Genomic DNA, 12,305 nt, shown 5'->3' with positions numbered 1-12,305 from the left:
AGCAGCTGCTCTACTCTGAGCCCCTCCCGGATGGCCGAACTTCTCACCCTATCTCTAAGGGAGAGGCCAGCCACCCTTCGGAGGAAGCTCATTTAAATCATTTGTTAAAAATCTGTTATTAAATATTTAGCAGCAAAATATACCACTGTCTTTACCAGCTAGTTTTTTTTTAAAAATATGTGTATGCTGCCTAAACTGACCCAGAGATAAAAACTGTAGCTGGGTGAAGTGGAAATCGAAAATTTAAATATTCTAGCACTTTAATAAAAAGTGGAGGGAATCATCTCAGTCATGTCATGAATGTTCTCATCTGTGTTCTCAGGTTCCTTGTGCAGCTAGAGATAGTGAAGCCTGATAAACCAGATGCTACAGTGTCCCTCAGGGGCATCAAGTTCATCGATGTCCCCGCCCATGCTAACAGGGACTATGAAATGTCTTTCTTTACATATACAGAGGGACAGTTTAACACCAAGGTTTGATCAAACATTACACATTTCCAGATCTGAACTGACATTTGTTACCCATCATGACATCCTTTGATCTTTTTCTTCAGGTGACATTCCGTCACCATGAGACAGGTGAGTACTTGTTCTACCTCGTTACCTTCAAAGCCACGTCTCCAGGAGTCCTGTCCACCATAGAGTTAGTGACACCAGTTCGCCGGGCGGCCTCAGCCACCGTTCAAGTAGAGAACCCCCTGACCACAGCTTCCTGCCTCACCACTGAGTGTAAAAGCCGTGATATCATTGTCCCACCTCAGCACACGGTGCCAGGCCAGTCCAAGGTGAATACTGAATGCGTCTTCCATCATACTTGGAAAACAAACAAACAAACAAACAAAACCCCTAACTGTGTTTCCATAAACAAACTCTAATAGGCACTGTCTGTGAATGCCTGCCTTTCCTTTTAGGGTGTTTTGCCTTTCGAGTACAAGCCTCTGCAAGCAGGCGAGTCTACAGCACGGCTAACTTTGTTCAGCAGTGAGCTGGGCCACTTCCACTATGATCTGCTTCTCAGAGCTCTGCCTCCAGCACCAGAGAAAACTGTGCACTTTAACGCTTTACTGGGCCGTGGCCACACCGTCACTGTAAAGTTTATCAACTATGCCCGCTTCAAAACCACGTACTTCTGTAAGGTAAAAACAAAACAAAGAAGAAGAAATAGCCCTCTTCTGTCTTTGTATACGTTCATGCTAGGATGACTTTATATGCATTCAGTGTCAGCCTTCATCACTTCTTAAGACACCTTTTTATGTATTCTTTATAATTTGTCAACACACAACTCAGTGTCTGTATCTTTCTGTCAGTTTTAAACAGAAATTTTCTCGTGTTGTCTCTCTCCTCCAGACTGATTACCCAGACTTTATCGTGGACAAGAGTGTGAGTGTAACTCCGGGTTTCCACGTGGGCTCAGAGGCCAGTGTGGACGTCTGTTTTGAGCCTTCTCAGCTGGGAGAAGTGAAAGGCCAGCTCAGCCTGTCTTCAGGAGTTGGTGGAGAATACATATTTCCCTTACATGGGTTATGCTTGCCCCCCCAGTCTCAGGGCCCATTCAGCATTAAAGCTGGTGGGAACATCATCATCCCCTTCAAGAATGTGTTCCTGCAAACCACAGCTTTCTCTTATCTGGTAAAGACCAAGTAGAATTTGTGAAAATGGGCACAGTGAGAAAACCAGACCAAGCAGTGCCGTAAAGCTAAAAATGTCTTATTGACATAACATTAAGTGATTTCCAACATACTAATTCAAACACATCAAAAAAAGTCAATGTTATTAAAAACAGGGGTGTTTTACTGAGGAGTATTTACACTGTTCACTGTGACACCATGAAACATTAAATTTGGCCTGGAACAGATGGCAGAATTGTGCAACTCTGTTGTGCAACCCTATGTTTCAACAGATTTGACTCTTGCTTCTCTGATACAACTTTCACTTTAGCAATTTTTTTAGCATTGATAAATGCTTCAGTTTATGTGCTTCACTTAATAGTGCAGCTTATTTTGATTTTATGTAACCTGAACCCTGTTTATGCCTATAGGTTGACAACCACCATTTTATAGTCAAAGGAGGGGGAAGCATCAAATCCAAAGAGATTCAGAACATCCAGGTGTCCTTTGAGGCTCCTCCAGATGGCTCTCCAGGTCCGTGGTTTGGCACCTTGACCATCTCCAGTCAGAGCTCTGAGGGCCACAGGAAGCCCTACTCATGGGTCTATTACCTGAAGGGCCACCGCCCCGAGTCATTATAGTAACATGCAAATATAGAAAGACAGAGATGCCAACATGAGTACAATGAAAAAGGCATTGATTGCCAGATTGTATGATGGTCCAGTTGCATATGCTGACAAGTGACTTATCTGAAGCTTTATTAAGATTTTATTGCCAAAATCCAGAATATCTCCTTGTGTAGTGTGTGATTCAAGTAATTAGCTGACAAACCTGTCAATAAATATTTAACAACTGACTGAATAAATTCTGCAAAGAAAACTCGGAGATGCCTGTTACTGCACATATATTACCACATGGGGGGAATCATGAGTTCATTTGAACAGTATATGTTGTTCATTGATAGGTCCAGTTAGATCACTTGACTTCCTTTTTGTATCATAATGACCCATATGTTAACTTTTCACCTAAGTGAATTCATCCAAACTGGCCTGTTTGCTGTTAGACTCATGGCACATTATGTGGAAACTAGCTATACAGCAGTAACTTTCTTATTACCCAAAGTTAGAGCTATCACATCACACATGGTGAGGAGCTGCAGTGTATATGCAAAATTCACTCTTTTTACTTCTTAAGGAAAAACACTTTGATACAACCTTTGTCAGACTGTTCCGGTGGCCCACTCTTCCTCTTTTCATGGTGGAAAGAACAAACTTAATTAATTAAACCAAAGTGCACATAAGATGTGATTTACAGACTTGTGCTTAATCATTTATTAATCATAAACAATCAGCCCAGCTTTACTGCTTGCAACAACAAGCCAGAAAAAAAAAACCCCACACAAAACAAAAACGCAATATCCCTGCATTGCAGCAAGTCACATGGTACAGTTGTAGCAAAAAGTTTTGAGAATGACACAAATATTGGTTTTCATAAAGTTTGCTGCTTTTTGTTTTTATGATAGCAATTTGCTTAAAATGCAAAACGTTTAGAAGAGTGATCAGATGAATTGAAAAGTCCTTCTTTGCCATGAAAATGAACTTAATCCCAAAAAACCCATTTCCACTGCATTTCATTGCTGCCATAAAAGGACCTGACATCAGTATAACTACTAACATATTGTGACAACTTCTGATTATCCATAAACATATGACTAATATGTGGTGAGCCAGAGAATCTGCTGTAGTTCTGCTTTGGCCACTGGTTCTCTTAAAATGTAAAAGTAACTGATATATCAGCAGTCAGCAGTTGGACCTCAGTTCATGTGCTAAATTATGTTTTCTTTTTTTACAACAGGAAGTAAATCTATTTATAAAAGTGAACAGTATATAGCTATAGCTACAACTCAGCACTGCAATGCTTTAGCTAAATAGGTATTCAGAGAGGAATAAAACAAAAAGAAAATAATAAATGATAAAGGATCAGGAGTGGGTTTTATGGTATTTTTTCACAGACCCACGGCAGAGAATTCCTGCATGAAAAATCATTCCACAAAGTGTTGTCAAATGTCCTGATATGAGCACAGTCCTCTTCACCATACTGTGGGTCTCCACCGCCATTATCAGGTTGGCGATTTGCCCAGTACCTGACAGATCAGTGAGCACAATTATTATCTTTGAGAAAATAATTAGATCTGAAACATTTATAAAAGCAAGAAAAGGATGAAAAGATTTTTATAACATCAAAGATTACAGATGATAAAATCAGTTTCCTGGCTTGATTAATCCACTGAATTTATGGATCTACAAACTCTGTAGCTGTTAAGAACAAATTGCAACAAAATGCAAAACAAAACTTGGTGAAAAAAACAAGCTACTCTGTGTTTTTTGTTTGTTTGTTTGTTTCCCCCTGTCAGGAGATGATGGTAGTTTTGGCTGGTGTCTCCTATATGTGGTTTTATTTCTGTTATTCATTTTTAACTGTGTGGTTAACACATTTGACTTACACAAATAATATCCCCAGTTTAATTCCAGGAGACAATTACCCAGGTTAAAATCTGTGCTAAATCAAAACCCTGTGTTTTCACCTGCTGTGGTAACCCCATGGCAAATAAGGAAGCAGCTAAAAGTACATTCTTCATTCTAAAATGCTTAGTTAATATCATGTATGACCACCATAAGGCTATCAAAATAAGTCAATTTTTATGATTTTCAGCGACTGACATCTAAGTCTATTAGTGAGTTTATTTGTGAGCAGCATGTATTATAAATATAATTAATATAATCTGCCAAAATGACATCTTACTTCAGATTAAGAGGAGTTCCGTCTACCCATTTCCATTTTCCCTCTTCTTCTTTATCATGTAAACCAATCCAAGTCGGTCTTTTGGTGAGCCTAGTAAGGAACTCCTGTTCAGAAAGAACAAAAACATGAATTCCCATTTGGGAATTTAGTTTATTTAGTTTATACACACATTTTAATGAAACTTGCAGATTGTCTTGGTGGAGTTTAATAAACTCAGCCGTCTGCTCTTTGCTCCCTAAAATATAACACTGGACACTGGAGTAAAATCTCTACCATCTCACACTTCTGTTTAATCAGTTATCTGTTTGACGTTTATTTACAGCTATTTATAGCTGTGTGAAAACTTTCTCAGCCAAACCGATTTACTCACAAACAAAACACTGAAAAAAGCCAAACAATAACATTTTGAAGTTAAATAAGTGACTTATATATCATGTTTAACCTGAGTAGCGAAAGACCGCGGGGGGTTCGACAACAATGTGCTGTGACTTCGCTGTTTTGGCCGGCTCTAGTGAGCCATTCATCTCCTCCTTTGGCCAGCTTATTATCCCTGCAGGGTACCTGATCACAGGCAGGGCGTAGGTGTTGACAGCCCGGATCTTATTCTTACCTTTCAGCTGACTCCTCGGGACTTGCCTGGTACTTGGTGGCTGCAGCTTTCCTAGTGGTCTCCTTATGGTTCCCATTTGCCCTTGAGTACCCCAGGTACTTGTAGCTGGAGTACTCAAGGGCAATGTTGCCTTCTTGTAGTTTGATCCCTTCAGTTCTACTTTCCCTCCCTTCGTTATCATCCAACTACACTTCTCCAGTCCAAACAACATTCCGATGTCATTGCTGTGTATCCTTGTGGTGTGGATCAGTGAATCTCTGTCACATTCACTCTTGGCATACAGCTTGATGTCATCCACGTAGAGGAGGTGGCTGACGATTGGCCCATTCTGTAGTCAGTATCCGTAGCCAATCTTGTCAGTGAACTCACTGAGCGGTTTCAGGCCTATGCAGAACAGCAGTGGAGACAGTGCATCTCCTTGGTAGAACCTGCACTTGATGGTGACTTGTGCTATGGGCTTGAAGTTGGCCTCTAATGTATGGGCTCTAGTGTTGTACACCACATACACATTGAGTTCCTGATGACGGCTCTTAGGGTCCTGTTGATTTTCCATAGTTCTAGGCATTCCAGGAACCCAGGTGTGGGGCATCTATCCAGGCAGCTCACAGGTTGGTGCTGTCTAACTCTTCACTGTGATGATTACTAGACCATGTTCAGGGTCTGTGATAATCACTGCGATGGTTAAATCACAGTGATGGGTACTGGACTTCAGGGAGCAGCCCACTTCTCATCAGGGTGTTCTGGTACCTCAACACCTGACGCAGGCCTTGTTAATCCGGTCATGTCCGAGCCTGTATGGCTCCATATTTATCTTTTTTCGCTCATGTCTGTGGTAAGCTATACCATTATACTACACACACACACACTAGACTTCTTCCACAGTATCCAGAGTGAGATGGAGTAACAGCTGTTTCAGGGTTTAATAATTGCTGGGACATAAAAGTATGTATAGTATGTTTGTTTGCTTTGCTGTAAAATGTCAGTTTTTATAGTTTTTCTCCTGCTTTGACCCACCCTCTAGTTCTCATCTGAAGATGTATTTGCCAAAACAGCTCAATTGTAGTTAACAATTAAAGTTACTATATAATCAATAATAACTGGCTGCAAAATAATTTCATATGTCAATTATTATAGGTCCGTCAGTATTTGGGAGCTGAATCTTCAGCCCTGCTGAAAGCCTAAATGGAAGCTTGTCAAGTAAAAGTGAAGAAAGGAGCATAAACGAGACGTGCAGCATACAGGAGACCGCAAAGCTGAGAGCAGAATTGATCAAATTAGGAGCTAAAATAAAAGACTGAAGTGATAGCCGTTTTTATTTTCAGCAATTTTCCATTTTTAAGGACAAAAGGTTTCAAACTTGTCCACGCCTTGAACCTCATGTGTGTTTAATCTTGTAGTAGCAAATGCATAAAAATAAGGGATTTGTGAGGACACTGAATAAAAAATTGCTTCCTTGAAAACAACATTTACAATTTAGTATTGAATGAAAATAATCTATATACAAAGTGTCTTTGAATGGCAGAGATGCATGTAGCACAGAGCCATTGCTCAGTGTCTGAGCGGCAGAACAGCAGAATCTTAGCTGGAAGCTCACAAAACCATTTCAACAACCACCACACCGCTAAAACTAGACATCTCACAAATTCCAAAAATGCAGGTTTCATCACACTCAGAAGTAATGAATGAGGGGTACGAATATGAATATTCATGTATAAACACAGTAAAACACATACATATGAACTGTACCTGTTCTTTAGCGCAATCAATAACCACCAGATCTGCTCCTCTGTATCTGCAGTCCCTTCTGGCTGCATCCCAGGAACCAGAGCTTCCAGAGAGGAGATAGCAGCTACAGCTGAAACGACTCCATCCTGCAGGACATTGTATAACTAGAAGAAATTAAAAACAAGTAATATTTCAGTAAGGTTAATGAAAAATGTTTAATGAACCTTACAACAATGCTCATTTGATCTGTTTAATTAGATTTATCTATAGTTTATTCACCTCCTGACTTTTATATTTGTTTGCCTGTGTATATTTACTATGGTGACAGTTTTTGTACTTAATCTATTTTAGGGCTGCAACCAATATTTTAATAATCAGTTATTCCATTCAGTAATCAGATAAAAAGTACTTTTGTCTTATTAATGGGCAATAATAAATGTTCAAAAGAAAAAAAGTCTTTTAAAATGAATCCATCATCAGTTTATATTTTAGAAATTGCTGTTGCAACTCTTTCATGTATTTACAGGCCATATTAAAAAAATTCTTAGATGCAAAAAGAAATATATGATGTCAAGTGCAGTAGTGCCCAATGAAATAATACAGCCTAAACTAATCATTCCAAGGTTTTAAACATTATTAGGAGACAAAAAACAAACAAGCAAAAAGTATTTTATCTCCTGGATGACGTGTTTTTGGTGTAAGTGTTTTTGTGCCTGTGTGCTTTAGTTTTCTAGTAAATGTGTTGTTGTAAGCCTTTAGAGGAGCATGTGGGAGTTGCAATGAAGAAAAGAGAGCATATCAATGTTCTGATATTTGCCTTGTGCATGTTTTTACTAGCCTACAAAAGAAAAAAAAATTGAACAGAGGTTTTTTTATATTATTTAACTTTAAATCTGAAAATGACGTTACAAAAGCATCTTCTATTCACGTCAGAGTTAGCTAAATACATGGTTTTATGTTAGCCTCCCCCCACTTTAATGAAGAGGGTGAGCTCAGGCGGAGTGAAGAAAGCATGTTTGGTCTTGGTTTGTTGCATCCAAAACAGCAGCACTTGTGGCTAAAACTTTACTGGGAACCTGCCAGGAGTCCTTAAAGAAAAAAATATTTGCAGCTGTTCTCATCTGACTTATTTGGTTTACACAGTGAAAATCTGCAATAAAGCTACATCCGACTAATAAAGGTAATAAAGTTAAAATATGCAGATGAACTGCTAGCTTAGCCTGATAGGATGGTTAGGTAGATTGCTTAAATCATCCTACTAATCTAAGGGTGAATCTAAGGTGGGAGGGGGGGGGGGGCATGGGGTGTACTAGAAAATATTTTTTCAAGTTTTTCCAAGCATTATCTTGCATATTTAGATTAATATCAAATATTAGCCTCAGACAGTCAGAAATATTATAATTCTGATCATTTATCAGTACTGACGTCATCAGAATTGTGAACATCACAGCAGATGCCTTTGTGTGAAAGTAACTGAGAATAAAACAGAAAAACATGAAGGAGATTTTCCTGGTCTGGCTTTTTATAGCAGATAACCTTAAAATATTCTACAATGTTCTGCATATAAAGTTTAAATTTCTTCAGTATTGAACAACAGAAAAAGGCTTTCTTGTCCAAGGTCATTTAAGTGAAAAAAAGAAAAAGACAGCAGCCGACAGCGCTGTAAACAACGGTAGACTGGTGGGTAATAAGCGAATGAATAATACAGAAAACAGAGATTGGAGACGGGAAACCGTTCTTGAAGTACAGAGAGAGATAGAGAGCGCTAGCTGTGCATGAAGTGTGATTTTAATAGTCGTGGAAGCAAAACAGCAAAATTCAGCTCGGTGAATTTTGGTTGGAGAGACAAAACCTGCAGCTCAGAATCAGCGCAAAAAGACGTAAACACAGCGCGGACCGGACGCATCAGGATCGCTAAGCTCCGACAGCGTGTCCGTCTGTTTTGTGAGCTTTAATCTGAGAATCTGGCGTTTCTGGCAAAACACAGTTATATTTAAAAGTCGATTCAGGATTTAATGAATTGATATCGCTTTATTCAAGCTACTCACCTCCCACTTCCACCTACACTTTCAACTAGACCACGGCCAATCAGAGAGGTCCCGGTGCAACCAAATATTTTTTTTAGTCGCACCACTGAACAATTTGGCCGCATTTGCGACCAAATTGGTCGCACTCTAGAGCCCTGATCATTTGTTTGGAAAATGAATCACTACATTTCCGAGAAAAACCTTTTAGAGACACAACAGCTAACACGAGGACTCACTCTGCTTTTTAAGCTCTTCAGTCTTTTTAGTCAGCAGATCTCGCTCCTCAGTCATGGAAGAAAGTTGGTTACTGACTGCAGAGATTTTTTTATTCAGCAGGTTGCTCTTCTCAGTCCGTGCCGACATAAGTTCAGCTAAATTGTGGTCTGAAATAAAAGGAAATAACATTGATGCTTTCATTGATTGGCACAAAAGACCTAAATAAAAAATATTTTAAAATTCTGACTGTAATTTGTGAAACATATTAATTGTCTAAACCAGTTTTATGCTTGCATAATTTATTGTTGCTGTGATCTTGTCGTCTTCAAGATAATTTCAAGAGGATCTTGAAATGGAAGAATCAAAAATTCCACATTGAATTCCAAATTTTATTAAAAATTACATACATTAAATTACATTAAAAAATAGCTCTTAATCATTCACATGGTGACTGATGATCAGTAGAACAACTATCCATGAAAAATCCAACTCACAGAAGAAAATAACTGTGATAAGTCCAACCAGCAATAAAACAGCGAGCAGGCTCAGGGAGAGAATAACACCCAAATAGAAACTTCTCCTAGAGCTCCTCTGACCTGAAAAGAAGACAAAAAGAAAAACAAACAAACAAGCAAACAAAAAAAACAAGGAACCCAAACAAATGTTCAGTAGTAATAACAGATGTTATAACCTCCTTGCTCTATCACTTCCCTTTTACCTGTGTAATTTGTTGAAGGTATTGCAGATATTGCCTCCATTGCATACATGGATTTGGATTGTTTTGGAGAGCTCAGCTCTGCAGCACAGGATGAGTGAAGTGTGAAAGTCTCACTGGTTTCAGTTGATTCTCCTTTTAAATTCAGAGGAAGTTGCATATTTCAGTGGTTTGTGCAGCTATGCAACCACTGAAACTTGATATGTTCTTAATTAAGCCGTATATACATGTGATAGTCATACGAAATCAAACTGCTTTTCATGGTTGTGTAAAAATATAATTTTGGTTAAGTGTAAGTAAAACAATGTACGAAAATGTGTGTGATTAATTTATTTGTAGAGATTAGTACTAGAAAGCACTGTGAATGCTTAACTTGAGTAGAAAGTTTCAATACAAGTACCAGTTCATTCATCATCAGAAATCGTCTCCATTAAACAGATTTGGTCAGATGATACACAGTCCTGAGGATGACTGAGAACCTTCACAGACAGTCCTGAGGAATAATTCCAGAACAACAAATAACACCAAGCAGGTCATGGCTTTTAGATTATGACAATCAATAAATTACTGCAGACCAAAACTAAAAGGGCAAAATAAGAAGTTCCTCACTAGAGCACCAGTGACAGTGTCACAAACTGAATTAGCAAACTCAGAAAATTAATTTAAAAAGACTATAGCAAATAAAGTAAGAGTAGGTTAATTCAACAAGCACCACAGACAGACTCGCGCACACACACACATAACTGAGCATGACCCTCAGTGAAAAAGGTGAAAATCAGCTTTTACTCTTATAATATGGTTAAAAAAAAGAAAGTTGTAATTTAGAAACTACTGTGCTATATATTTGTGTGACATGTGTAGCTGTGAAGTACTTGCATAGCATAATTTCTATGACCATTTTTTGTTAGTAATATGTTCTTTCCCTCTCACTGAATGACAATAATATTAATATTTATTATTATTATTATACTGCAGTGCCACACACACACACACACGCACACACACACACACACACACACACACACACACACACACACACACACACACACACACACACACACACAAACACAAACAAATGTTTTATGTCATTTTTTATGTGTATGTGGTTTTAAGTTAGTAATTTCCACATTTCTATAGGGCCTGTAGAAACCAAGTTGAACATAAAAGACAATTTACATAAAATAATAAATGATTTTGGCCTGCAATGTATTTAGTATTTTGTACCCTGCCTCTTGAACTATGACAACTAGGATGAGCTAAAGCTCCTGAATTGGATAAGAAGGATTTTAAATGAATTTATTCCTAGGTCTGACAAATGGCAGCCAAAAACTGTAGTGTCTTTCTCCACTCTTAGTTGACTTTCTTACACAATAAAGCCAGCACTGACTACCGTGTGCAAAATGTTCTGCAATGTAATAGTTCTGCAATGTAAAACTAAAAATTTAGAAGAATAAGGAAGTATTACTGCTGTGGTCTTACCACTGTAAAATGCAACGGGCATTGTTGCACATGTCCAGAACACGTGTCCAGAACACACGAGTCCAGAACAGAAGTCAAACTTTTTTCTGTTCAGTTTTGAAGGAGACAATTCTTTATTTCCACAAAGATACAGAGCCCTGCAAGGCACATTGGAGAAAAAAATATGAAGATGTACTTTGCGAGATCCTGCAAAAGTTTTGAGTTCATGCACCTCCAGGTCAGAATTGAAAACTTAGAAACAACCACAGCGATGGAGGCCACACACCCATGTGAGAGATTCATAGATTTTTATTTTGAGCTTGGACTAAATTATAAAAAAATTAAAATGGCCCTTGGCAGTAGACCCAGCATGCATGTGTGAGTGAGAGATAAAGGGAACGTAGGAAGTGAGAGAGTGGGAGAAGATAAAGTATAGTGAGAGATGAGAGCAGGGCCATGTTGAGGGAACGGAGAGGCTTGCAGGAAGAAAGACGAGAGAGGGAGAAGAGGTGGAGAGGAGCAGGGAGTAAATTAAATGAAAACTGTGTAAATACCATAATTTAGGCTACTATTTTTTTTAGGTAGGCATGTATGCACATTTGTTAAATTTATGTATTCTTTTTAACAGGATCAGCTGGATGACACTGCACAGGTTTGGAATACACACTCCATCATGCCATCTAAAAACATCAATATCCCCAGTGGTCGGCCTAATCTAATGCATTACCTGAGCTCTATGGACAAGAGACTTCCTTTGCCTCACTGAAGAACATGTTGAACTGTGTAAAAACGAGTGTGTTTTTTCAACTGACCAAACTATGTGATCCAGATGTATATGAACTGTGCAATAGCCTTATAACTGAGTCCCATCTAACTACAGCAACAGACCCATATCAGGCTGTGAACTTGTACATGCATCTAAGAGAGACATGCCATGGGTGTGGAGGAGCAATCCATTACATACTTTGGCTACTGCAGAATGACCTTGTGAGCAATTGTTTCAATGGCAGGCTGCATGTTGTTCTTAGGTGGTAGAAAGTGGGAACCCATCCTTGTAAAGTGGTCAATAGGGATGGGTATTGATAAGATTTTCACGATTCCGATTCCATTTTCGATTCTGTTTAACGATTCGATTCTTTATCGATT

General features: G+C 38.7%; 1 protein-coding gene across 1 annotated transcript in view; it reads left to right on the top strand.

Annotated features, from left to right (window-relative positions):
- hydin (HYDIN axonemal central pair apparatus protein) overlaps positions 1 to 2,480 on the top strand; it is a 63,940-nt gene extending 61,460 nt beyond the window's left edge. Inside the window, exons 88-92 of the mRNA XM_013907938.1 lie at positions 323 to 473; positions 554 to 784; positions 911 to 1,135; positions 1,347 to 1,628; positions 2,038 to 2,480. Coding sequence (XP_013763392.1) covers positions 323 to 473; positions 554 to 784; positions 911 to 1,135; positions 1,347 to 1,628; positions 2,038 to 2,247 — 1,099 coding nt within the window. The 3' untranslated portion in view covers positions 2,248 to 2,480. The remainder of the gene's footprint in view (positions 1 to 322; positions 474 to 553; positions 785 to 910; positions 1,136 to 1,346; positions 1,629 to 2,037) is intronic.
- Positions 2,481 to 12,305: the final 9,825 nt, after the last annotated feature.

Source organism: Pundamilia nyererei, unplaced genomic scaffold (assembly GCF_000239375.1).
Source record: "Pundamilia nyererei isolate P.nyererei 1_Seehausen unplaced genomic scaffold, PunNye1.0 scaffold00626, whole genome shotgun sequence".
Classification (NCBI taxonomy): Eukaryota; Metazoa; Chordata; class Actinopteri; order Cichliformes; family Cichlidae; genus Pundamilia; species Pundamilia nyererei.
The sequence above is the reverse complement of the archived record's forward strand: the minus strand, read 5'-3'. Positions and strand labels throughout refer to the sequence as shown.